Raw genomic sequence first — 27,507 nt, 5'->3', positions numbered from 1 at the left:
TTGCTCAGACTTAGTAGCCCCCAGTTGCCTACAGAGATGTTTCATGGACATACCATTTAAATACTAGTTGGGTAACTACAACACTCTTCAAATTACATATAATCCCATCCCATGCTACTTGGCATATATGCATCATTATAGCAATGAACAGGGGAGGGTTCACTTTATTATTTTTTAAATCAGGCTATCAGGCTGATGTGCATACTATTCAGTAATAGAGACTTTTTTCTCTATTTTTTTGGCGACTAAATAGCTGTAAAGATTTCCATGCTTGAGCCTTAATTAAGCACCCAAAAGCAAAAAAAGAACAAAAAAACTTGACAACATTGCCACATTTCTCACAGATTGCAGCAGTTTATTGACTTACAAAAATCCATAAATAATAGAAACTGGTAGTGCAGAAATGAATATTCATGTTATGGCCAGGAAAGATCGGACACTGACTTGTGTGAATACCTCTTCACTGCTGTTTTCCAATAAATAAAAAGTAGTTTTCAGGCACAACAGTTACTTTGTCTCCCAACCACTGCCGTATATGTAAGAGCTATATAGGTGCCATATATAACTAGTCACTCCAAAGCAGCTAAGGGGAAGGGTGCGTATAGACACGTTCCTGTGGAATTATCATGTACAGAATCAAGGAGGAGTGTAAACTGGCAGCGCACTGTTAGAATGTAAAGCTAACTGTGGATATATTTTGTCTACACAGCATTGTTTTCAATGGGACATGCATTCTGCCTCATCTAGTCAGATGTTTCTTTTTTAAGTGCAGCTACAGCAGATGTGAAGAGCGGGGCGGGGGGTGTGTGTGTGCATGGCTGCTTATATCCACTTCAGTCAATAATGGTTTACTAATTTGTGATTTGGGGCAGAATCCATTATCTCAAGATCAATTTCACCTGGGTTCGCAATGTATGTTGCAATTAAAGACATGATTTGATATTTAGTAGTGCAACATGCAGACAGTTTTGTGAGAAAGTGCTTTTCCTGACGTTTACATTTTGGGGGGAAAAGTCTATGGAGAAGGAACTGCGAAGTTTTTTTGGAAAAAGGTAAATGTCTAAAAAATACTGCTTTAGGAAGTACTGGTGTATACAAGCTGGTATACACATGCCATTAATACTATCTTGCTTGAGAATTGTACAGCTTTGTACTGAAGACACTTAGATCGAGCTACTTCCGCTTCAAAGTTTGCTGCATATGGCAGGTTATGCTGTATTAAATGCAACAAGGAATGAATTATGCAGCTAGCATGAAGTAATGTGCAATATAAATATTAAAAAACGACGTAGGCAGCTTATTTGAAAGGCATTTGAATTGTGCTTACAGATGTAAATCATATTATCTGAAGGTTGCTCGCCCACTTCTGCAGACACAAGCATATTTCCTAGAATTCTACGGGGTGTTCTCCCTCCCATAGGGAGGTTTGGCTAATGCATTTTAAGCATGCAATCCATTAAGCACTGTGGCTGCACAAGCTCCACTCGCCTCAGAAAGACTGACACGCAGAAGAGTTACAAAGCACCAGCGTTCATTAAATTGTTCCTGTGCAATCAGACCCAGAGTTTCATTTGCTTAAGCCCTGCTGAGATCAGCACAGGCTTGAACTCAGCCCACATGAATAAACTAGGGCACACGTCTGAACCCAGATATTTAAAATATCTTGTGATACAACAGAGCACATTGTGTGCTAAGGCACTGAAGTTATGATTTAAGGCAGAAATTTTTAGTGTTCTTAGGGATCTGTATTGAACGCTTAAATGGGACTTACATAAGAGCTTTTAAATTAGAATAAATACCCCTTAAAAATGAAGGGTTGTATCCAGTGCTTCACATGTGTAGTTCCACTGCCCTAGCAGAACTTCTGTTTCTTCTGCTCCTGCCATCCCTGCCCCCCCCCCAAAATCCCTCTGCTCTGGACACTCTCCCAACTCACCAGAGTAGATTTTGAGAGGGGAGCTGGAGGGGACAGGAGAGTAGGGGGAAAGTCTGTTGTGCATATGGAAGTCCATCGCAGAACAGAGCTGTAGCACGGGATATGCCCTAAAGCTAACTAACCATTTCTGTTCAGCATTCAAGATCAGCCAAACTACTACTAATAATAACTCTGATCTCTCCCCAATATAAAGCTACTCACATGTTGGCTACTTCTACCTTGTTTTTTTAAAAAAACTTACTCACATCTTATTCTTACTGAAATTAGTGTTTAGAATACAAGGCTCAATTTCCCAATTCCACTTTTGACAAAAAGCATCTTCAGACAAATTTCTGAATCAATGCACAAGAGCGTCTCCTAAAAGGGCTAATGTCATCAGGAGATTGTACACATTCCTATTAAATGCACCTTCCGGTGTCCACTAATACAGGCTCCTATAAAGGATCCTGCTTATTGTTTTTCCCTGGTAAGAAAAATACTAGGTGCCACATAGGATCCATTCAGAAATATCTGTCATGAGAAATGAACACTTTGTCACATCAAATATGAATGCCAGAATTGTACTAAAGATGCATAGAATACAGATTAAAGTAAGATGCCCTATAGAGATCAATGTACTACTGTATTAGAGAAGACTGGTATAAGTTCTGGTGAACACGCTTAGCTGATTAGCAGAGCTTATCAAACATCATCATTTATAGACAAGGGAGTTAATATCTTGATTACCGTATTGTTATTTAAATATTTTACACTTGAATGAAGTAGCTATGGGAAGAGCAGGCAACATCAATAGTTAATATCCTTAGTTATTTTAACTTTCTGAGTTTCTTATTTCCACTCATAACAAAATAATTATCATCTTGCTTAGTCTTCAGTGTTGGGTCCTTTAAGCTTCCAGGTGTCCCCTTGGTAGTTACAGTGGTAGTCTTAACTTTTGAAAGAGGATTCTTAGTGGATGGATGAAGGTTTTTCTCATTCAGAGAAGATTTAACTGCTGGTTGACCTCTGTTAGCACTTTGCATAGCCTTTTTCCTGGTTTCGACTTTGGTTGATTTTTGGGGAAGGCGCACCACGGAGAGTGGGGTACGCTCTGGATGTTTTGATACACTGGATCCTACCGGAGTTCTCGCCGTGCCATTTTGTACCTGAACATTTTTGACAGATGTCTGGTTGTTAACAGATGAGGCTGCAGTTTTACCCCTCGGTCCCAATGAAGACATCAGCTGTGTTGATTTACCATCTGTAACCAAAGCAGGGCTAACAGCAGGTTTGATGTTTTTGGCCTGGCTAATTTCTGGCATGCCTCTGGGTGACTGGGATTGTGCGGGTAATGTTTGAGTGGCGATTTTGGGAACTGGTTTTGCAGAAGGCTGTTGAGACAAAGTTGGCTTTGGGACATGTGGATTTCTGTCAGCTGGCCTTGCAGGTCTTGCTAAGGTTTTTGAAAGAGGCTTAGCTTTGGCTGCAGCATCAAGCCGAGCTCTGCTATTAGGAGAATCGAAATCTTGTTCTACAGCCACTCTTTTAGCTTTCGTTCCAGGTAGCTCAGAAAGCTTACTTGCTGAACAAAAAAGGGCAGGATCCGAAACAGCTGGAGAATTCTGGGAATGTGCAAGTTTGGCTGGCGACAAGACACGCTTCTGAAGCGAATTTGAAGTTACAGCAGTTCTCAACAAGGAAGAGGAGGAGGAACCTTTATTTACAGGTTGCCGAACTTTTGAAACCGAAGTTGATTTATGAGGAGGAGGTGCTGATTTTTTTGATGCAGCTGCTGAAGATTTGGAAGATGGCATATTGTTATTCACTACTAAGCCTTTTGACTTGGTGTGCCCCAGTCCAAGTTGGCTTGTAGGAGACGTACACGTTGTTACTTTGGGGGAAGAAAGACCACCTGATTGTGGAAACTTGGCTACTGCCTGTTTTCTGTTAGTTACATGTGGAGTTTTTGGATCTGAAACAGGAGTACAGGGCTTTGAATTATGTTTCTGATATGTATCCACTGCAGATATGGGATTCATGAGTGGAGGCTGTGGCACTCTAGCAGATGAATCAGGAACAGTCTCATTGGAAGCACCTTTTTGAAACGCCAAGATTTTCTGTTCTAACGTTGCAAACTGCAGCACTCGGCAAGGGTCGTACTTGAGTAGGAATCCTTGAAGAGTATCCCAACCTCCACCAACACGTACCATCACATGCTTGCCGTGTAACATCTAGCAGAAGGAGGGAGAAAGAGTAGAGAATAGGATATTTGCCCTTTTGTACTGCAGTATATTAGGCTTAGAAGCATCTCTGAGGGGCCTTAATCCACCCTCTGGGACTCTGATAGTTTCCCATTTACAAGCTTTCCTCCTATATTACAGAATGATCTCTAACTGTCCCTGAAGACCACTCCACAAATCCTAAAAACATTAAACAAGTGCGGACCAAGAGGACAGAGGAATGCAGGCTGCCAAGAACCACAGCAGAAAGCAGGGGGGCTTATTTATCAAGCATTCCCTAGCATCACTCAGCCAGGCATTCAGGCTGAATATGAAAAATACTGCATGGAAGATGGAGCAAGCTTGTTTTCTGCTGCTCCAGAGTGTAGAACCCAAACCAATGGATTCAATTTACTAGAAAAGAGATTCCAACAAAGTCTGTGGAATAACTTTTTGATGGCAAAAGATGCTTGGCGGTGAAATGGACTACACCGTGGAAGGTGGTAGACTCTGCTTCATTAGAAGTTTTAAAACTGAGATTGAATGGCCATCTCCCAGAGATTATCTAGCTATGGTTCCTGCATTGCAGGGGTTTGACTCATGACTCTTGGAGTGCCAAGTCTATGATTCTAGGAAAGGTGCTAAGGGGACCAGGAGTGCATGCACCAGCCTCTGCCCCAAAGATCCTTGAGCATGCTAGACCTTTCCCTCTGCTACCAACCTTCATATGCTTGGTACGAATGTCTGAAGGGCCCTGAAGATTCCTCGCGATCAGGAGCCCTGCATTACCAGTCAAATATACTTAGACCTTCCCTCACTGGGCACTGGGGGGAGGGCTGATGCATGAGTCTCTGGGTCCTACAAAAAAATTCTGTTCTTGTGTGTTGAGGCTGAATGCTTGCAGAGTGCTAGGGACAGTCTTCCAAACAGGCAAGGAAATAACTTCACCAGGATGATGTCTCCATTCATGAGACTGAATTCCTATCTGTGGGGCTGTGGGCTATGCCCGGCCCAGATGAGACAGCCTATTCCAAAGCAAGAGGTCGGAAACCATTTTGAGAAATTGAACTTACACGTATGAAGAGTATTTTGTCTCCCAACCTGTAGCGTCCTTCAGACAGGTACTCAATTGAAAACCTGTGGGAGCAGCTGCAAGGAGGATCTTCAGCAATGTGCTTAACCTAGTTTGTACAAATATTTCTTGTTAATTTCTCCATGTTATCTTTAAAAAGTAATAATGAATGTGAACTTCCTGTTTTGCTACAAGAATGACATCACTGAAAGCCAATGCGAAGATCTCAACCTTCTTCCTCAAAACTGCCAAGCTGATAATAAGCTCACACAATTTCAGAGGAAATAAAGAGCACTGTTAGTTGTTGCAACAGATGCATTTTCTTCTTCCTGCATTGTGATCAAATTTCCTTTCCTACTTTGCTGGATGTTTATTATGAAGATTGCGGCTAGTCTTACCTGGAAAAGAGCTCCACTGAAGCTATGTGGGACTTACTTCTCAGTAAAGAATCACAGGATTGCACTTACCAGATGGCAATCCTGTGCAGTTAGGCTGCTTAAATCCTACTAGGTGGGGAACATCAAGTAAATTTTTATGAGTCTACTGAGTACGACTTAAATTGGATACAACTCGATGAGATTACACAGATGAAGCTCATTTTCAAATGGAGCTCCTTTTAAATGCACATTCAGAGGAGCACACAATACAAGGTAATTAACTGAAGCAAGCTAAAACTTCATTGGACAAAATGCAAGCGATACTTACTGCTTCGTCTAATTCTCCATGTTGACAACACGACTTGGGAGTGACGGCAGGAGCAACAGGATCAGAGGACATTAATAAGGTCTCTTCCAATTCAATTTCCTTCTCCAATTTCACTAATACAGGCGGTTCAACACCATACCTAGAAAAAGGAAAGGAGGGGTGGGAGGAAAAGGTACTGCATTTAGGTTAAATAAAATTCTGAAACAAGGAAATGAAAAATAGCGTATAGCTATTACATGTCTCTAGCATGTCTAAGTGCATATACAGCAGACCGTGAAGTATCTAAAACATAGGTTTGACTTCCTGAGAAATGTAGGAAGTGCTCTCCAAAGGTTCAATCATATAAGCTGCAGAGCCAGACTCTCAGAACATGTATTTGCCTGGAAACAATTTTCTACATCAGGCATAGGCAAACTTGGGCCTCCAGATATTTTGGGACTACAACTCCCATCATCCCTAGCTAACCAGACCAGTGGTCAGGGATGATGGGAATTGTAGTATCAAAACATCTGGAGGGCCGAGTTTGCCTATGCCTGTTCCACATAAACACATCAGAGCTTGAAAGCAGGAGAACTGGAAGCTGGACGAGTGGGACTGAAAAATCAAACTGGGAGGTCAGTGTTATCCCTGATGGTGTGCCCCCTTTGCTGGGACTTGACAACAATGCCATCTTTGATTTCAAAACCAAAAAACCTTCCACTGCCTACAGAATCTAATTCTGCCATTTTGATTTATGCTGCCCAATCCAGTGAGAGAACACTGCCCCTTCTAGCCATGACTTGCTGAACTACTCATACTGAATTAAAATTTGTCAGGCTTTCTTTCCCTGAGTGTCAAGGAGGCATAAATAGGCTGGATCTCTGAAGAAAACCTTGAGAAACCATTTAAATGAAGGGTCACCAACATAGTTGTAGCTGGCCTACAATTCCTATCATCCATAACAAGTGGCTACACTGGCTGGGGCTTATGGGAGTTGTAGTTCAACAACATCTGGAAAGCACCACATTGGCTACCCTTCATTTAAGGTTTCTCAAGGTTTGCTCTACGTTACATATTCTATCTAGAAAACTGCAATGAATACACACCTTGATACGATGCGTCCGATTTCCAGTAGACAAAGGTACACTTGTCTGGGATCCTTATGAAGAACTGTGAAGAGAATTTTGAAAACTTAATGTTTTGCCTTATTTCATGGTAAGTTAATTTTTATTTAAGGGTAAAAAATCAACTGCAGACTAGAAATAACTGGCATGCAAGACAAAAGAAGAATAAGTAACTCAGAGCACGACTTCTGTTTCGTGCAACAGAAGACAAGTTATAATATGAAAGGCACCCACCATTTACACTTTCCAGAAACAATTGAATATATTTTTGTTTCAATAGGCTTTCTGAGCTGGATGAATAGGTCTCTGCTGTGGGCATCTATTTGGTATTGTTTTAAAACTAACTTGCTGTTATTTTCTGTGTTCTTAGCTGTTTCTATTGTATTTTGTAGGATGCGGGTGGCGCTGTGGTCTAAACCACAGAGCCTAGGGCTTGCCGATCAGAAAGTTGGCAGTTCGAATCCCCGCGACGGGCTGAGCTCCCGTTGTTCGGTCCCTGCTCCTAACCTAGCAGTTCGAAAGCACATCAAAAGTGCAAGTAGATAAATAGGTACTGCTCTGGCAGGAAGGTAAACGGCGTTTCCGTGTGCTGCTCTGGTTCGCCAGAAAGCAGCTTAGTCATGCTGGCCACATGACCCGGAAGCTGTACGCCGGCTCCCTCAGCCAATAAAGCGAAATGAGCGCCGCAACCCCAGAGTCATCCACAACTGGACCTAACGGCCAGGGGTCCCTTTACCCTTTATTGTATTTTGTACATCACCTTGAGACATGTATGTGGAAGGAGATGATGCTGATGATTAATCTAATATCCAAATTCTGAATTATTACTCCTATAAGCTTTGTTCTCCAGGGCATCAACAACAGCTGTGCCAATATAACACTTTGCTTAGCAGTCACATTTCTGGACTTACTTTTCAATGAAAATCCTCACCCCCACCCCACCCCCAGAAATTCAAACTGTAAGAACTTGTCAGATTTGGAAAGATGCCAGATACAGATGTGTGAAGAAAAAAACAGACATTAACAAAAAACAGACACCACAGTTCAAGTTTCCTAGGGTTCTATATCAGATACAGACACTCTTCTCATTTTGTATTTTCCTGTTGTGAACCGTTCTGGGATCTTCAGATGAAGGGCAGTATACAAATTTAATATCATTATCATTATGTTGTGATCCTTGGATGGAGTGGCAGTATAAAAATTATTAAGGTTCCTGCAGTGTTCAAATGCAAAGGAAATTGGGTGGCAAGCCAGAGCTGTATGCTTGCGCAAGTGTCCAAACAAAACAGCCACTCCTTATTTCCAAATATGCTTGAATGTAAAAGGGCACAGCAGGCTTAGAGGAATTTCGCCCCTCCAAGGAGGCTCTTTGCCAGGAGCATACAAAGCACGCATTTATGCTGCGAAGCCAGCTACTGTGTTAACTAGTCAGCAGCCTCCCCAATACTCTGAGCTACATACACAATGCAATATGGTGTGACTGATTCCAATTATAAATGTTGCCAACTCCATTCTACCTAGATGAAAATGAAATTATTCTTTATTAGACATTTCATTATTTATGAAGTCATATTACCCAATATGATCTCTGATTTTGCTACTGAGAAATGCTTGATGGAAGAAGGGGGGAATTAAATGGTGACTCTGAAAGCAGGGCTAACCACTGTGGTGCCCCCAAACTTCTATCAGGCCCAGACCAATGGTCAGGGATGATAGGCACTTAGTCTAACAGTATCTGGAGGGCTCCACTTTGGCCACACCTGGAACAAAGATATACAGTTTCCTAGAAGTATGCTTCCCCTAAAGTTGGTGGGATTCAAAAAACAGAACACTTGCCATTGTCAATTAAGTTGCCTGAAATGCAAAATCAGCATTTATAAACTAAAATTACTAAGCATATCGCAACCAGTCAGTCCTAGGTGGTGGTGATGTTTGGTTTCTAAATGTATGCAGCAAACATATTTAAAGGTTGTGTTTCAACAAGCACAAGCAATTTCACAACTTAAGTAGCATTTCTTCTGCAGGGCTGGGACTTAGGCGGGTGTGCATCTATTTTAAAAGAACAATACCAAAACCTTAATTAACCAATTCTGTTTTGAGCTACTCTTCTTTATGAGCAGTCAGAGATTTTGCTCCATCAGGTTAAACCTGGTCTGGCAGCTGCTGGTTACAAAGTCCGGTCTGAAACTAGAGGCAGATAGTGTCATCCTCCAGGTACAAAACCAGCGCAAGATCTGATTTTAAGTTGGAAGTGTTTTGAAGGTGGCAATCCTGAACTTGCCTGAAAGTTTACATTTTCATATCCATCTAGTTAGAATGAGGAGTGTAGGGCGGTAAAATCCAAAGCTCTTGCTTCTGATGCAAAATGTCAATTACTCACAAATTGCAGAGTCCTTAAACTGGCTGACTAATTTTAGTAGTCATGTACTTGAAGCACTTTATAAAGAAAACTGAAACAGAGACAGCTTCCTAGCTGGCATTTAGGGCATATCTGCCTTTGGGAGAGGAACTTAACTGCATCCAGTTATTTGCATCCAATTCCTGAAAAATCACATCTGCACCATTCACAGATCCATCGGTAAAATAGGTACAGTAGGCATGGAAAGAGAACAAGTAAAAAAATCCTGGCATGGCAACATGCTACCTTCTTTCCCCCCCAGATGTTAGAATCAGGAACATAGAAAGCTCCTAAACATGAAATTATATGACCCTGTACAACCTGCAGCATCCCCCTTAACTACCAATCTCCATTGCCAAGAATAACATTTGTTACCAGGAGGGAAAGCATAGATTAGGGGTGGGGAACCTGCGGCTCTCCATCTGTTCTTGAACTACAACTCACTGGCCATGTTAGCTTGGGCTAATGGCGTTGAAGTCCAACAACAGCAGTGTGACCACAGGTTCCTAAATCCTGGGTGAAGATCACTCATATTTATGATCATACTTACTTATGCACACCCAGAGAGCGGATGCATGTGACCCAGGGGCCAGAGTGGCTATGGGAAGCTATGGGAAAGAGGAAGATTTTCCTTGGACAAACAGGTACTGTTAACTCCTGTTACAGCTGCCCCTTTCTCTGCAAGTCCCTTCTCTTCGCATCAAAGGCCTGGGTCTGCATTCTGCAACACTTCCCAAGGCATTAAGAAATGCTGGAGTTTGACAGCGGGAATCCCTGTCTCTTCAGAGAAGGTCTTTGATCAGCACTAATGGCCGGGGGCGGGTGGTTATGCAAGCCTTGGGCATCCTGACCAGTTGTGTCCGTTCTTACTGCCTCATGTCCCTGACACTTTGTAACACCTGAAGCTTCTATAGCCATTCTGTGGAGCTTTACAGGGCAATGCCAGCCCCTCTGGGGACCTCTCCTACCACCGTTGCTAGAACATCAGCCTTCTATATCACCCTTTCTTTCTAGATGGGACTGGAGTCCAACAGAGCCCCCAAATCTCACGCATGCTCTGCTGGTACTTTGCATGTTGATGTTGATGTGGGGTGGGTAGGTTTGAGTGGTCAAGCCTCAGTGCAGGATTCCAAGGTTAAAAAAAAAAAAGCAAACTGAAAGAGAAAGTCAACCAACCAACCGTTGAGCTTTACTGACTCAGAAAAAAGCTTACTTGCCATTTCCAAGTATAGTTATCTTTAAAAACACCCCAAAATGCAAACAAAGCACACCAAAATTTCCACACACACCCAAAAAATGTTTCTTAGCACCACCCAATGTCACCAGTAATAGCAGAGTCACATGTAGTAGTTCATAAGAAGAGCTGCCACAGTTGGTGTCATGGTGAATGTGGCAAAAGACCTCAACATCGCAACTCACTGCTTGCTGACTCCACCCAGAATCTGAAAGTGTTCCAGGATATGGTGAACCACAATCTATGTGTATCAGAGCATTAATAAGGCAAAGAACCATACTGAAGTCCCTCAAATAAGTCAGCATATGGAACAGAGGGGGAAGGAAATCCCAACATCTTAAGCAAATTAGTCCTGGTTCCACTGAGGAGCATGATACAACACCCTCTGTAAATCTGTACAGCTTGGTTTTAAAACAATTAATAGATTTTTGTTCTGCAGCTGGCTTGAAAGCTATTCTAGGATCCCCTCTGTTATCCCCAAAAGCAACAAGAAAGAAAGTCCTCCTCTTTCTCTCCCTGATATATTTGGTACCCTGGCTCTCTTTCCATCAGGTTATTTTGTTCTGTATTGAAGCATGCATTGGTTATACCTTAACTCTGTCTTTTACAGAGGCATGTGACCACCTGTTTCATAATCAAGGAACTCTGGAACACACTCATAGGAACCAGTTCTTATGAACAGTTCTACCCCTTTTAACTAGAAGCCACAGCAACAACCTGCCAGAGAAATTAATGGCCATGTCATTTCATGGGACTGACCTCATTAGGCGATATTTACCTAAGCCTTCAGATTCGAAGAGGTAAGTCTCATCCACGCCAATGCAGCGACACCATTTGAGAAAGTTGGCAGTGTTATCTCTAGCAAAAAAGGATCCCGAAGGCGCATCTTTCTTACAGGGCACTTTTCTCAAAGGGAAATCCTGGAAAGAGGAAAATGGTGGTGTAAAACGGTTTATCTATAACCATCAGAAGGCTTGGGGGAAAATTCATTTTTATACCATTGCAAAGTCCTTACATCTACATAGACAGCAGGTTAGATCCAGATTAATTTTGGCAGCAAAGCTACAGGAAGATTCACAGAGATGAGCAGGGTTAGGATCCAGCAGATCTCTGGCTTTGCTGAGAGGTTCCTGACACAGCCAGCTAAACCAGCTTAACCCCCTCATCCTCAATTCAGCTGCAGATACACCAGCTTATCCCTCAGCTAGCTGAACCAAGTCTGCTGGTTCTGCTGAACCAAGTCTGGTGGTTCTGGTGGCTGCTGTAAACCCCCAAAAAGAGGATATTCTGGGGGAAGGACAAAATCTTGCACTACACCAGCTTCTGGCGTCTAGGATTGCTCTCTTAGTCACTCTTTTAGTCTAACTGAAATCTGTGCTACTGGATAGCTCTGTTGATTTCAATGAAATGAAAGCACAACTAAAGTAACCTGGATCCAACACAATGTATTTACATCTGGGTGGTGGTCACAGGAAGAGAGGTTTTGTGAGCACATGGAAAGCACTTTTAGATTGCTTTCCAAGGAAGAGAAGTGCAAGGGAAACTAATCTTGTTGGGTATGTATTACCAGTGATGGAAATGGTTTTGACTGGCACTGTTGAGGACTTGGCTGAAACAGGATTAAATAGACCATGTACCAAGGTTTGTGGAGGTTAGCCTTTAGTTGTCAGAAACACTTTCCTCAAAAAAGGAGAGCCCACCCATACCTAACTGACGTGCTACTTGCTCTGCTGAAAATAGGATTTGAAAGATGGTTTAAAAATACCTTATCAGCAAAATACAGAAGAATGGAGTATCACATGAAAAGAAATCAGGACAAAGCCCCAAGGGTATAAAAAAATAATGCTCCAGTAATCTAAATGTAGAAGAAGGTTGTCAGAAGACTTAACATATGATTCACTAATATTTCTAATGAATTCCAATGCATAAACTATTTCAGAGCACTATGATCAGAAAGGTTGTGGGGTTTGTTTGTTTTTTAATATTCCAAATTATCTTTTCCCTTTCATAGCGGTATAAAAATCAAACGACGTCTCACCCTTTATCTGTTTCGAAGCATCATAAATAATCAAACCCATAACCAAATTGGGGGCTGATCATTTCCACCCCGTATAATCTGGCCCCACTGGTGTGGCCATCTTCCAGCACTGCCCTGGGCTGCTCAGTACTGCCCTCATCTCACACCCATCCCTTCTCCTCCCCCATACCTATGAGGAATTGCCTGCCTCTCCAGTTATAGAAGGCTTACATGCATTTTGGCATGTATCACCTGTAGCACTTTTGTTTTCAGAGCTTCTTGCCACTCTACTTCACCCTACAGCTTTTAAGCCACACATCCCACAACTAAACCACCACCTGTCTTCCTACGCTCCTGCATCTGCACCTTTCAACAGCCCATTGCACCTGTACTGCACAAGAGGAAAGGAGGTGCACCTGAGATGTGTTAATATTTGTTTACTTGTTAGATTTATATACCACCCTTCCCCCTGAAAGGAGCCCAAGGTGGGAAGTGATTCAAACTGTCTCTGTGTATCCTGTGCTTCATAAACAACCCCTCCCTTCCCCCCACTCCGCAGTGGACAAGGGTTCCTGCAATACCCATGTCTTGTCTCCAGTGTCGTTTTCTGTAAGGAGCTATGACATACATGCTTGCCATGACATGTTGCCAAGGCAACAACATGATGCTGATTCTCCTGGGCGGAGCATAAAAGATGGACTCCAGGGGCCCATGTCCCGAATGCATTACCTGAAAATGAGATCTCATCAGAAGTATAATAGCCTTAAGCTTTGGATTCGAAGATGCAACAATGTTACCAAAGTTCCATACATGCACTTGCCCACATTCATGTGGAAAAAGCAACATCTGAACCAGGAGCACAAGCGCATCTGGCTACATGCTATCATTGCTGATGCAAAAGCACCTTCTGGTGCTACCATAGTCGCATCTTTAAAAAGTAAACATATACTTTCAGTTTGCATGCTATATCCTTCATGTGAACCTGAGCATACATAATCCCAGTGAAATTAATTTGTAGAAAATCTCACTTCCATGTTTTTATAAGCTGCGATGAATGCTGTACTTACCCTTAAACTATTTGGGTCACAAATTTCTTTTACTGTGCTTTGAATGACTCCAACTAACAAGCATAGCAACACACCGTTATCAAGATCTTCCAACAATTGGTCGGCTGTAAGTTCTACCCCTGTAAAAGAGCCACTTTTTCATTAGAGTCGTGAATAATAAACTTGAACGGACAACTCAGACATGCATAGACATAAACGCAGCCCATTTTCACAGGAGAATAACCTCCAAATGCTCCTTTTTGTGTGTGTATTTCATCAGCTTTTGACCAATTCCAACTGAACCTTCAAACATTTCATGCCAGCTTTGCCCAGCAGCTGGGGGTGATGGGAGTTGTAGTCCAAAACATATGGAAGACACCAAGTTGAGGAAGTCGGATGCACACAGCTAGCCAGGAAGATGTTATATGTGGCAGAGTCAGCACAACAACAGAAGAAGCTGTGGAAGGTTGTAGAAGAACCATCCTAAACCGAGCGATAAATTACCTCATACTCAACACATTAGAAATCACAGCATCATAGACTTAATTCACATTCTTCATTTTTTTGCATATGATTGTGTTCCTGAATTTTAAAGCAATCATTGCAGTCTATATTATGGGCTACAAGTTGCATAATGGTAATTCACCGACTTGTTCAACTAGTCCGTGCTTTTTGAAACATGCAAACATTTAAAAAGATTGTGGCAAGGCATTATTAAATGCTCTTAGCAAATGAAAGAGAAAAAGGGACCCGGGGGTGGGGGGGGGGGAGTACCTTGAACAGGAAGAGGTGCCTGCAATTCCTTGGGTACGGTAATGGTTCTGACTTTTTTTGTGCTAAACTTTAGCCCAAAGCAGACATTCTTCTCCTCCTCACACAATTCAAATCACATGAGAAGAGAGCAGGAATGTGCTTACTAAGATTGCTGCCTTCAGTGCGTCCCCACTGCCTGCCAGGCATTGGAAGGCAATCATGTGCAGCAGGGGTTTTGCAGAGAGGCTCCAAGCATGCAGCAGGATCTGCCCTTCAGATGCTTGCCTTCCAGCATGTGGAAAGTGGGATGGGACTCAGGAGAAGGGGCTAGCACACCTCCACTCTCTTCTTCAACCCTCATTTCCTCAGAGTCCATCTTTCACTGTGGCAGCGGCTGTGCTCTGAAACTCCTGCCTATTTACATTAGGATGGCATCCTCAATATACAGTGGTACTTCAGAAGCCAAAAGGAATCCGTTCTGGAAGTCCATTTGACTTCCACACCAAGGCGTGGCTGCCAATTGGATGCAGGAAGCTCCTGCAGCCGATCGGAAGCCATGTCAGACGTTCAGGTCCCAAAGAACGTTTGCAAACCGGAACACTCACTTTGGCATTCAGAAGCCAAAATGTTTGACTTGCAAGGCGTTTGGGCTCCAAGGTACGACTCTGTTTAGTTTTAGACTTTTGTTAAAAACGTATTTTATTTCAGCAAGCCAACCCAGGCATTTAGTTACCTCTATTAGTTTTAAAATTTAGTTACTTTATTAGTTTTATTTTAACAGTGTTTTAATGCTGATTATTTTACATATCTTTATACACACACAGAGAGAGAGTTTTGACCATTTTAGCTGTGTTTTTATCTGCAATTTTATTAAATACAGCTCTTATAGTTCTTAGCCAGAATAGGGCGCACTTTGATTAAGCAGTTTACAGTCATACCTCGGGTTACAGACGCTTCAGGTTGCATTTTTTCAGGTTAGGGGCGCACCAAAACCAGGAAGTACCAGAATGGGTAACTTCCAGGTTTCGGCAGTCACGCATGCGCAGAAGTGTTAAATTGCGCTTTGCGCATAAGTGCCGAATCGCAACCGTGCATGCGCAGACGCGGCACTGTGGGTTGCAAACGCCGTAGGTTGCAAACGTGCCTCCCGCATGGATCACATTCACAACCCAAGTGTCCACTGTATACATATTCCTGAATGAATGAATAAATAAATAAATGTAGGAGACAGATCCCTGAATGGGGCTCAAGGACAACAATAATTAGGGCAATGCCTCTTCCAAACAGACAAATATTCCTAGTACTGTACCCAACAAGCCAGAGAGCCAGATGGAGAGGTCCTCCTGCATAGGAACCAGAGTTGCCTCATGTCGGACAGATATCCACTGGTCGTAGAGCAAAACATCTGCCAAGCCTGGGCCATGCCTCGGAGTCAGGGGACTTCGTGGACTTAGAGGGGGATCCTCTCCAAACCACACCTAAGGGGAGACATCAACAGCTAAACAAGACAACTTGGACACACTTTGAAATATACGGTAGGCTGCAACCTGCAATACAGGTTGTGAGTTGTAATGGTTGAACATTATTGCTAAACATTATTAAGCCCCCCCCCCAAAAGGTACAAAAGTAGTATTAAGTCAGTAATGGCATTATCTAATCTATTACCCAAACGCTTCACATTTGTTTTAGAACAGCCTTACTGAACATCAGAGATGCAGGTTCTATGTATGGTCCACGACAGGCATGCAGCCTGGATTCCAAACTTTGAATTTTCATTTTAAAAGAACAGCGAGTAAAATAAACAGCGAGTTACTACAACACATAAATTTGGCACATTTGGGTGGCAATTCTATTTCCAGTTTCCAGGAGCACTGAGCTCAATAGGACCTACTCCTGAGTAGGCATGCACAGGATTCTGCTATAAAATGGTCACAGGTCTTTCTTCAGAAGCATATTTTTTGACTTGGTTAAGGTAGGAAAATGATAATAAAGACGTCAGTAATTCACTGTGCCTACCTGAACTGCATGCTGCATGGCGATTGTACTTTCCTAGGAATGGAAAAAGGAGACATGTTAAATTAAAACTCACAGGCTATTTTATATTGGAGTCACACCTAGCACCTACAAATTTAATGTTATGAACTGCTATGAGCAAGGATATTATGTGTCTCATATGATACATACATAGATCCTAAGATAAATTAACCTGAAAATCCTTCATGGACAGAAAGTTTATCATCCATTCTCTCCCTGCAGCCAACTGCAATCCCTCACAGCCTCTCTGGGAGGTCAGGGATCCTTCAAGACATCGTCAGACAGAGTGCAAAAGAGGTGATAGGCAACTGGTTTGGAGCAGTTCTCTCCTCCTACATGACTGCAAAAGTTTCAAAAGCCGATGGCAAAAATGGCAATAACTACAAACAAGGAACACTAATAAAAAGACTCAGAAACATTAATTATATTTATATGAGCCATCCAATTACATGCAATCGCTAGGCAGAAATAAATGAATAAGAAATTATATTAAAGTACAGTCATAAAAAAAACAAATTACAGTAACAGAAAATTGCAACAGAGGAAAAAATAAAATCAGTTTAGCAGCAAGAGTGCACAAAATGCACTTTCCAGGCATTTTGGATTCAAACTCCCATCAGCCCCAACAAGCATTGCTAATGGTCAGAGATGAAGGGAATTATAACCCAAGAACATCTGAAGGCTACCAGACTGGGGAAAAGCTTGAGCACACATTTAAGGAATGCAGAAATGTTTTAAATGTCCCGGTTTGGATGAGCTTTCTAAATCATGGCTCAGGAACCCAGGAAAGATTGTCCAAACCTGGCCAGTAAGTCTCTTACAGGAAGTTGACAGAACTTTGATCTTGAAACAGAGTTTAAGGCAACACGATTGAAATAACATCATTATTCAACTTGCATAAAACTCTTGCACTGGGGGGCAAACCATAGTTCTCAGGATTGCCAATTGGATTGTAATGTTTAGAACACAAACATGTTTCTATTCTAAATTTTCCTTCACATCAAGCTGCCGAATCATCATGTCATTTTATTTATTTCTCCTTCCTCAGAAGAACCCAGGGGGGTGTACATTAAGAATAAGAAAAGAAAAAGATAAAATAGTGCTAAAACCACATATACACTAAAAACCCTTGCTAGCAAATTAATTAAAACAATAATCCATATACTACTGATGAGGAGTATCACCTCTTATTTTAATTCTTTGCAATACCAACCTTGCTTATACTCCAGATTTATGACTAGGTCAGAGGTTGATTTGGGTTTTGAGCCATAGTCAGTTTGAGAGCACAGCTATATCCTGAACTAATCATATCTGTCAGTGCAGAAGTTCCACTACTTCTCTGTTGGATGTTAATAGCACATGCCCCTTTCCTGTTGATATTTCTCTTCTCTGCGCCATACGAAAGAGGGCAGAATATAAAAAGCAAAACATTACTAATGAATGTATTATGCTTCCCACAAGCTGGTCACAGGGAATAAATTTCATTCAGCATAAAAAGCCCTTTGTCCTAACTACAAGCCTGAGAGAGTTCATTGACTTTTTAGAAAGGGGAAAATATGGCAGGAGCAGCAAGCAAAGAGGCTTGCCCTCATTAAAATAAGGAGCCCCATACAATCAGACAAGGGCCTTAACATGCCAATCGCCAGAGTAAGAACAAAAGACAGCCTAATGTGGAGGGCACGCTCGGTGCCTGAATAAAATGAAATATTCACAAATGAACATTGGAAGAATGTCCAGAATCTTCATTTTTCAGGAATGCCTCACAAAACGAATCTTTGGAAGGGGGCATGGGCATTTCAGAGAAAATGTCGAGTTCTTTCACAACAGTTCACTGGGTAACACCACGTCTGTCATAGAAGTCTATTAAAATGTCATCACTGAATTGGCCATATGTTGTCAACTAGAAGCGGGATTCCTGCTGCTCAGGCACTCTAGAGATATAATCAGAGCTTCTATTCAGACATATTCCTGATCCTCCAAACCATGGTTTAGCGGATTGGGAGCAAGCAATGAGCTTGCAGGCTACCTTCTGTCCTTTTGTCCTCCTCCCTTCTTCATATATATATCCTTGTTGCCTCAAATCACAGTTTGAATATGAATTGTGGCTTAAGGAAATGAGGAAACATTCTAATAAGGAACGAGAAAGAAAATACTGCCAGACGGAACCATCATCCTTCTCCATTCCCTGCGTGCGGTTGTGGGTTTTCTCTTGACACCCACGAACAGGGATCTTCACATCATAAATGGGACTGCAGAGCTGAAAGGAAGCACATTCTGGCATCTCCCGCCAGCAAGGGGACCAAGAGCCATTGGGAGGTCGGACTATTGCCTTCCGCCCAGGAAGAACATCATGACAAAGGGAAGTGCAACTTGGTCAAGTCCACTGGCCAAAGAAAGGTACTTGCTCTTCCCTTTTTTATTAGAAAGAACATACTCAACTCAAACTGCAGCTTGTCCTGGTACCGAAAAGAGGAAGAAAATTGCACACTGCCCTGGTCCACACTGCTAATGCCTGTTTGTAATTCATCCCTTTCTTCTGGCATCGTGAAGCTGATATTACTTCTCTACCTTTGTTGAGTATCTTTATACTCAACTTTTTAAAAAAAAAAAAGGTGTGTAAACTTAAGGACAAGCTTGGCCTCTCATTCTTGTTTAAAATTAATGTGAACCCATTTGCAAGAAAATCTTAAAAAGTGGAATAAGGAGGTAAACAAAAAGAAAAAAACAAAATTAACTAACTAAAGTAGTGGTCACTCACAGGACAGCTAAGTGGAGTACACCAGCCACAACTGCACAATCATAGTATGAACCATGATGCAATTGCATCAAGCCTATTGGAATTCTTTAAAGAAAGTGGGCAGGCTATGCTGAGGCCAGACATCTCCTCCTTCCTGTGTAAGAGAAGAAAAAAATCAAACAGTCATACTCTTCCTCAAAAGTGACCACAATTCAAGAAACTGGAGATAAAACTGATTTAAGCCTGAGGGAAGGAAGTATGTGGCCTGAGTCACTCACAGAGGCCCATCTGACTCACATACATACTGCCACTACTACTTCAAATTCCTGCCTGAAGAAGTGATATGTGCAACTCAGAAGCTTGCTTCTCACCCACACATCTGGCACGATGACAGGTATCAGCTGACCCACTTTGGATTATGTATGTCTTTCAAATGCTGACTCACCAAAAGCATTCAGTATCCATGTCCCTCATCCACTAGCGCCATAAGTTATTAGCAGTTAAAGCCACCATTCGCTGCAGCTTATCATTCCAACACCACTTCTGAATTAGCAAGTAGCTCACAGTAAGTTTAGCACTGGGCGTTAATTCAGTGGCTATTAGTTGGGCATTTTACCTCTGTTCTTAAGAGTGTTATGAAAGTTTCCAGAGAATACATAAGCAAACAAATAAAATATTGTAAGCATTTTAATACCAGCCCAAAATTATATAGTGGTGAAGTTTAAAAAAGGTAAAGGACCTCTGACAGTTAAGTCCAGTCGTGAACGACTCTGGGGTTGCGGCGCTCATCTCGCTTTACGGGCCGAGGGAGCCGGCGTTTGTCCACTTCTGCAGACAGTTTTGTGGCCAGCATGACTAAGCCGCTTCTGGTGCAATGGAACACCCAAACCAGAGCAGCGCATGGAAACACCGTTTACCTTCCCGCCGGAGCGGTACCTATTTATTTATCTACTTTAGCGGTACCTATTTATTTATCTACTTGCACTGGCGTGCTTTCAAACTGCTAAGTTGGCAGGAAGCAGGGCAGTTTACCAAATGAATAAAACAATTAAACACACACACACGCCACAAAAATCAAAAGCATGAAGCTTTTAGTAGGATTGAAACTGCATCCAAAAGACTCAGGAGAGGACAGGAAGGTAAGCACCAGGCAAAGTTCTTTGAAACATACCCCAACTAGAGCACCATCACTGAAAGAGTCTCTTCAGTGGTAGGCACCTATCTTGCTTCTGCTGGCAAGGGCATGCACAGGGGATTCAAATACCCACCAGGGGCTTTAAAGGTCAACACCAGCACTTCTTAACGTGCCCAGAAATGGACTAGGACCAGTGCAGCAGGCATCATACAGGTGTACTACGAGCTTAACATCTATTCCCAGTTAGCAATTCAGCTGCCATTTTCTGTATTAACTAGAGTTTCCAAAGGCAGCCCCACAGACAACACAGTTCAAGAGCAGGTGGTCTGAATCCAGATACTCACTAGTTTCCTAACGCTAATAAATGATGAGCTTTGATAAACCTCTGGAAATACATGCTCAGTTCTACTTAGCAAATAGATGAAATATAACACAAAGCCCTCTGTTCTCAAATAACTGCAAAGTCCACAATAAGAGATGGTACAAAAACTTGTCTCTAACAGTGCAATCCTATGCATGTTTACTCAGAAGTAAATTCCACTGTATCTAGGAGTAAGGAAGGATTGCAGCCTTAGATACTTAGAGCCCAAACCACTTCTGTTACTGAGCACAACCTGAGAGTCTTGTGTTACAACCCATGTAAGTAAACAATCCTTTGAACAAATCTGCAGTAGCAGCTTATTATGTTGCAATGATTTATCTTGTACAGTTTTACACAATGCTTCAGATTCAAATGTGGAAGCCACCCATGCCTAAAGGTTAAAGATATATTTAGGGTATTTCATCACAGACAAAGCTAGCAAAGTGTTTTTCCCTTCTCGTATACACCTAACCACCAGCATAACTCAGCCCAAATCCTATACATTTACCCCAACCAATTCCCCAGAGCTGCTCTTGATCCTCCTTATCATTTGCTGGTGTGAAAGTTTTCAGAAGTGCAAACCACACTTAAAACACATACTGTAGCCAGATACGCTGTAGTAATCCTTAGACCGCATCAGATATCTTAACTGCAACATCAGATTGCCCATGGACAAGCCATGGAATATTAATTTTCCACAGCTTTTATGGAACGTCTCCGGATAAGGATGCAAAATAACGTCTCCAGAGAAGGATGCAAAATGTGTTTCCATTGGTTCCACTGGAATCTTACTTGGAAGTAGGCATGCTTATACATAGTTGCAAGGAGGAGGTAAGCTGGAGGAAGAGGAGAGGACATGGGTGAAGATAGAGCTGTGAGCTGAAGGGGGTCCTTTTCCTATCCTCTGGACCCCCTGGGAAACTCAACAAACCAGCTGTTTGAGGATAGGAATGGTACTTCCTCAGGCTGCCCACAAATGGGTGTGGAGAATGCAGCTGAATGGGACACAGTTGTGGGCTGCCTGAGGAAGTACCATCCACCTTGAGTCTGTCCATGAAAAGCTAGTCTAGAGTGAGAGACTAGGATGATGTCTGCTATTTCCAGGAACCCTTCTCAATGTGAGACTTTTGTGGGTGAGCTGAGAGTTTGTTTTGACCTGATTCTGGGTGAGAACCTGGAGACTGAGAGGGATGGTGCATCAGAAGAAAAATGAATGGATATTGATATCAATCAATATATTAGTAACTTTGTATAAATGTAAAATATATAACTGTGCAGTTTTGAATTTTTTTGTTCAAATTGTGTATTATTGATTCCATTTTCTGTACACTGCTTAGAGATATTTTTAATATATTAAGCAGTATGGAAATTAATCAAATCAAACCTACACAGAAGAACATGCTGTTTGGAAGGTAATACTCTGGAAATCAAACCTAAGTCTACTGAACTCAAAACTGCTAATCGAGACTATTAAGGTCTGTTTTTCACACTGGAAGACAAATGTTTGCAGCCATACAGCTGAAGAGCCTACTTTTAAAGATCCATAAAGCTTCACTGGAAGGCTCATCATTCAAGTATTAGTATGCTTAGGAACTGTTCCATGTTGTGCAGATAGTTTGCTTTAAGACTCCCAAAGATATACCGGTAGCCTTGTTTTGAAAGATGCCATCGGGTTTTGTGATCCTAAAAATCAGATTCATATTTTGGGAATTGCAAGCGCTGCATACAATCACACATACAAAGCTACGCATCAGCTACATACCTTGCAACTGTAGGAACTTACTGCTACTTGAAGAAAAAAATTACACTTGGTCCAAAATCTTTAGTAAACTAACCTGCCACTAGGCCTGGCATGCTCCACTTAAAAACCTGCATCCTTCCAGGCCTGTTAGGGCAGGAGGCAGGACAAAGGACAGACTGCCACAAACATTACTGAATGAAGAGGGCCTGTCCCACACTTACGTATGCCAGTACTGTCTTCCAGCTCAGAGTTGGTCCTAAAACCTTTCGACTGCTCTGCATTACTTTCCCCCTTGTCTCATAATAACTATATTTCACATTCTCCGTTCTACATGCTTGAAGACAAGCTGCATCTGTAGCACTGTAACGCCCATCCAAAGCGCTGGTGTTTTGTTTCCCTAACGCAATGTAAACAACCCAGCAGCCTTAGGTAGCCAGAGAAAGCAATCTTTTTTAAGCCCTCGCTGTCTGAGGTGGGCAAGGGAAAGGGAAAGCCGCTCTCCTCACGCTCAATGCCTGCGTGAAGCAGAGCAACCTAGTCACACAGCCTTGCCCGCAGCATGTGACCATTGCAACTGTCCACCGGCTGCTTGCGCACTCCCCGGGCAAAGGGTGAGCTTGCAGCCAGAAGGAAAGCACGACTCCCCTCGAAGGACAGGACACGGGGAAGGTTACTCACTCACACGGCAACAGCCCCCCGCGTCGGGCTCCCCCTACATCGTCTGCCAGGCACGCTGTGATTGCGGCGGCGGCGGCGGCGGCGACCCCTTCGCAGCTGCGGCGCGCGCTGATTCACTCGCCTCCGTCCGCCCGCACAGTTCGAAAGGCCCAATCAGGCGACGCGAGGAGGAGCCTCCGAGGGCCGCGAGGAGGAAGCGCCGACGCCAGCCGGGCAGTTCCAGTCTGCGGCCTCCCGGGGGCGCCGCTGCGCGCTCTCCAGCCCAGCCCCGCAGCTGCGAAGCTTCCGCGCGGCCCAGCTGGGAGAGGAGAGCGGGGCGAGGAAAGATGCTTCATCGCAGCAAAGCTTTTCGCCTGCGGGGACGGGCCGCTCTGGACTCCGGAGCCAGAGAGGAGCTGCCTGGTGATGCCTTCTCTCCTAGGCTCCAGGCGGAACCAGGCAGGCGAAGCACATCGCAAGGAAGCGTGTGTGCGCAGGCTTTTGCGCTGGAACTCGCTACCCTGATAGGAAACGAGCAGCCGGCCTGCCTACACCTGCAAGCGTTCTCCGCATGGTCCATTGGATGCTTTAGAATGCCAGTTGCATACCATCCAGGGCCAGACCAACCACTGGGGTGGCAAGAACGCTAAATGATGATGATACTGATATTAATTTATATCCTACCTTTTCTCCAGGCTGGGACTCCAGGCTGCTGACAGATAGAATAGAAAATGCTAAAAACATAGAAAAGATATCAATAGAAAGGAAACACTAATAGAATTAAAACAGTATATATCAAAAATCTATTAAAAATACAGATAATAACAACATAGATGATCTGTATGGGCCAATATAAACGTGTCATGCAAGGAAATATGTTTACCCTGTTTACTTACAAGTAAGCCCCACTGAATTTAATAGAAGTTACTTCTGAGTACACATGGTTAGGATGTTTGTAGGCTGTTAGCACCTATGTGACTTGTTACATGTCATGTGATAAATGTACATAGGTATGTGCCACAGCTTCCCGATCCCTGATCTAGGAGGATGTGATCTGCCTCCATGTGTGTCATCCAGGCAACAGGAAGTTTACCTGGTAGGTGTGCCACGTTAACCATACTTTGTGGTAAAGACTTGTTAAAGATAGAAAGTGTCTGTTACACCTTCCAGCCCTGCTCAGGATCAGGACTTAAGTTGACAATTATGGGAATTGGCTATTGGCACTTGTCAGGGCCTTAGGAACAGAGGCACAGGGGAGAGAGGAAATGGAGAGCGAAGGGGAAGAATCGGAGGGCAGCGTAGGGGGGTATAGCAGTGACCCGAGAGATTCCATGAGCTTCTCCAGCGAATCAGAAGATTGCCAGAAGGAGGCGCTGATGGTCAGGGCAAGGGGGGCCAGCGGGGACTCCCAAAGCAGCAGCTGGAGATCAGGGCCAGCTTCCCCACCAGAGCGTAGTGGGGGGGAGGAGTCCCAAGTGTCAGGGCCAGCGTCTCCTCCAGCAGGGAGAGAAGATGAGTCGAGACTGACCACGCCTCTATCGGAGAGTGGGGGAATGGAGGGAAGGTCAAGTCCAGCTAGCCTCCCCGAAGGGGGAAACAGTGACAGGAGCAGTGTAACGGTCAGGAGGAAGGTTGCCGGCTGGGCGTGCGCGCCAAGTTCAAACGTACAGGCGCGCGGGACAGCAGAAAGCCCGGATCGGGAACCAGGTCCTAAAGCCCGCCGGAGGCAGGGGGAAGACTCAGGGGACTCAGCGTCAGAAGAGTCTAGGAAGGGCGAGACCCCAGCTGACAGGAGGACCCAGAGGAGGAAAGAGCAGAGGAAGAGGTGGAGCAAGGCTAGAGTCTTAAACTGGTGTCTGGGGGGAGGAGACTCAGACGGAGCTTCAGCGGTCTAGAGTTTCAGACGTAGAGCTGCACGCCGCGGCTGTAAAAACGAAAATGAACTTCAATAAAGACTTTTATATATAACAACGAACTGGCGTTGGTCCTTTGTGAGCTGGGACCTAGGGCAGCTCTGATAGCACTCTATGGCGTTTTGGGAACACTTGCTTTCTGCTCAGACAACATGGGTGTTTGGGATATGTCCCAAACTTCAAGCTGGTTACATCTAGTGTTAGAGCTAAGATCTAGCCCAGCCAAATGATTCCTCATCTGCTTTGTAGGGTGTATTTCACCCTGAGCCAATGTCACAGATGTCTTGGCTGGCCATTGTGCTAGGGTAGACTTTCTGTGATGGGCAGCTGGATTAGGACTCCATCTTTCAAGTCCATGATGTTGCACAAACATCAACAACAGTCTTGGTCACCCGTTTTCTAGTCTTGCGAAGATCTGCCTCCCCAGTGTGTTCCCTGTGGGTAACAAGCTGGCAAAGCAGAGCCCTGCACCCAGCCAGATAGCACCATCCAGTCACCAGCTAGAAATAGCCCCTCACTGCTCTTTGCAGAGGTGCCATGCCTCTCTTCCCACCTACTGCCCTGACCCCAAACAACTCCAGACTGCTGCAGGCAGCCCAAACCAGGCTGACCCAGGGCTGACTCCACCTCAGTCAAAGCCGAGATCTGCTTGAATTGGCCCAACTCAGCTATTAGGTGTAGAGTCCTATTCGTTTCCTGTCAAATTTGGTTAATATCAGTGCAGTTTTGAATGATTCAGTCTTCAGTCTACCTTCTTGATTCAAAAACCACACCCAAAGTTATCCAAATATAGATCAAAACCTCTCCCTACATCTTAGCAACCAACACACCAAATTGTGCAGTGCTACCTTCAAACATGTCCAAATCAGCAAAATTTGGAATGGTTTGGTCAGCTATCTTGTTTCAACATGGCACCTAACAGTTTCCTAATGTAGAGCAAAATGCACTTTCAAAATCCTCTATCTCAGGATATGTCATACCAAATTGAGTGACAAAGAGGGGTCCAAATGCATAGAGAATGGACAGACAGACCGACAAACCACTTTCCAAAATATATAATAGATCACCACTTTTGTTAGAGTCATCCTCTGGAAAGGAGAGAAAAAATAACACTTAAAACCATAACTTAGTATTTTGACGTTTACGGTAAACCAAGACATGTTTGGGCAGAGTCATTTTTACTGGATTCTTACAACAGCTACAACATTGTATATTAATGAAACATTTAGAATAAGTATAATGTGATGAACAAGCTTGATAATCTTCTCAGGCATTTGAAATGAAGAAAGTGAGATACAATCAGTTTAATTTCGAAAGGTATAACAGGATGCCTGCTTCGGGCAGGAAGGAGTTCAGCTTGGTTCCAAGAGGCTTAGAGGCCAGGGCACTTAGTCCATCTTCCCATGTGAAAGTCTTTTACATAATGCTTGGAAAATACCCTCCAATGCAAACTCCCATAAGATACACTTATTACATGTGCTTTTTTTGGTGCTTTAAAAAATGCAAAACAAGGAACCCAGTCCTGAACATATGTTTATGAAGTTCCATTGGTTCCAAGTAAATGTGTTTAGGATTACATTCAAACCCATTTTTCTTTATCACTGTACATCCCATATTTCACAAAGAAGAGGTGTAAACTTGTGATCATTCACTCGCCAAGACATCAGCATATCTGCATGGTGGTGATTAAAAGTCCGCAGTTCTGTAAGACGACCCAGGAGACATGCAAAGTGCTGAGGACTATCTGTGTGATAAAGCTTGCAGAATTTTTGCAGAACTTCTAGCAGTGGCTCTTGAAGCTTTTCCACAGACTCTCTGTCCTGTATGTATTGCCGGTCTGGTTTCAAATTTAGGGGGGGAGGGATACGTGGGAAAGGAAGGGGAAAACAATTACGAGGGTTAGTTCTCATTTGTCAATTCATAAGATTACAGTGTTCATAACTGCAAGTGAAATCCATGGGTTTTCTCTTTACAGGCTACGTTGTTCACATATACACAATTGTGGTACCAGGTTGTGCACCAGTAAAAACTTGTCACAAGTTTCACTGGCATTAATTCTGATCATGTATTTGCAGGACCACTGATCAACAGCCCCCAGTGACTGCTGTTTAAAAACAAACAAGAATGTTGTAGTCAGTTAAGCTTCTGAAACATGAGGGACAATGTACAGCGCTTCTCCGGATGAACTCAGTTATCAAGCTGGACTAAAAGGGCTCAGGCAGTCCTTTGACCTTTGTATAATTCTAGACCTGGTATTATGAACCCATCTAAAATTGTAAGTTATAAAAATAAAAGCTAAAGTGAAATCCTTGTAGCTCAATATTCTTACTCCTGCTCATGAGTAGCAAATGAAGTTCCTGTTCATTGTAATTATACCTTTTTATTATTAAACTGCATTAGCAAAATGGTTTTTCAGTTACTTTTTAATATGAGACATCAAAATCACATCTTTCTGTCATTCACCTGA

General features: G+C 43.1%; 2 protein-coding genes and 1 long non-coding RNA gene across 12 annotated transcripts in view; 1 reads left to right on the top strand and 2 right to left on the bottom strand.

Moving 5' to 3' along the window:
* Positions 1-334: 334 nt before the first annotated feature.
* GAS2L3 (growth arrest specific 2 like 3) lies at positions 335-23,257 on the bottom strand. Of its 3 annotated transcripts, none has more exons than XM_082238639.1 (9): positions 23,153-23,257; positions 16,479-16,511; positions 15,772-15,940; positions 13,731-13,849; positions 11,425-11,566; positions 6,997-7,060; positions 5,912-6,050; positions 5,208-5,315; positions 335-4,146 (listed from the first exon to the last, which is right to left on the bottom strand). In XM_082238639.1, the coding sequence occupies exons 2-9, from the start codon at positions 16,494-16,496 to the stop codon at positions 2,743-2,745; spliced, it is 2,163 nt and encodes a 720-aa protein (XP_082094765.1). In that variant the 5' UTR covers positions 16,497-16,511; positions 23,153-23,257; the 3' UTR covers positions 335-2,742. The 3 variants fall into 3 exon arrangements, with proteins under 3 accessions (XP_082094765.1, XP_082094767.1, XP_082094766.1); XM_082238641.1 differs by having other exon boundaries at positions 23,149-23,248; XM_082238640.1 differs by lacking the exon at positions 23,153-23,257 and adding an exon at positions 17,710-17,906.
* A 90-nt stretch (positions 23,258-23,347) lies between these two features.
* Positions 23,348-27,346, top strand: LOC309541173. Its single transcript, XR_014223661.1, has 2 exons — positions 23,348-23,683; positions 27,116-27,346. It is a non-coding gene; the product is annotated as an uncharacterized lncRNA (long non-coding RNA).
* The window catches only part of NR1H4 (nuclear receptor subfamily 1 group H member 4), a 37,716-nt gene continuing 36,419 nt past the window's right edge, over positions 26,211-27,507 (bottom strand). For all 8 annotated transcript variants that reach the window (XM_082238645.1, XM_082238646.1, XM_082238643.1 and 5 more), the window contains one exon: positions 26,211-26,877. In XM_082238645.1, the coding sequence (XP_082094771.1) occupies positions 26,639-26,877 (239 nt within the window). In that variant the 3' untranslated portion in view covers positions 26,211-26,638. The remainder of the gene's footprint in view (positions 26,878-27,507) is intronic.

The sequence above is a fragment of the Podarcis vaucheri genome, assembly GCF_965113315.1.
Source record: "Podarcis vaucheri genome assembly, chromosome: 10".
In the NCBI taxonomy this organism is placed as follows: domain Eukaryota; kingdom Metazoa; phylum Chordata; class Lepidosauria; order Squamata; family Lacertidae; genus Podarcis; species Podarcis vaucheri.
Note: the sequence above shows the minus strand (reverse complement) of the source record. Positions and strands in the feature narration are given on the sequence as shown.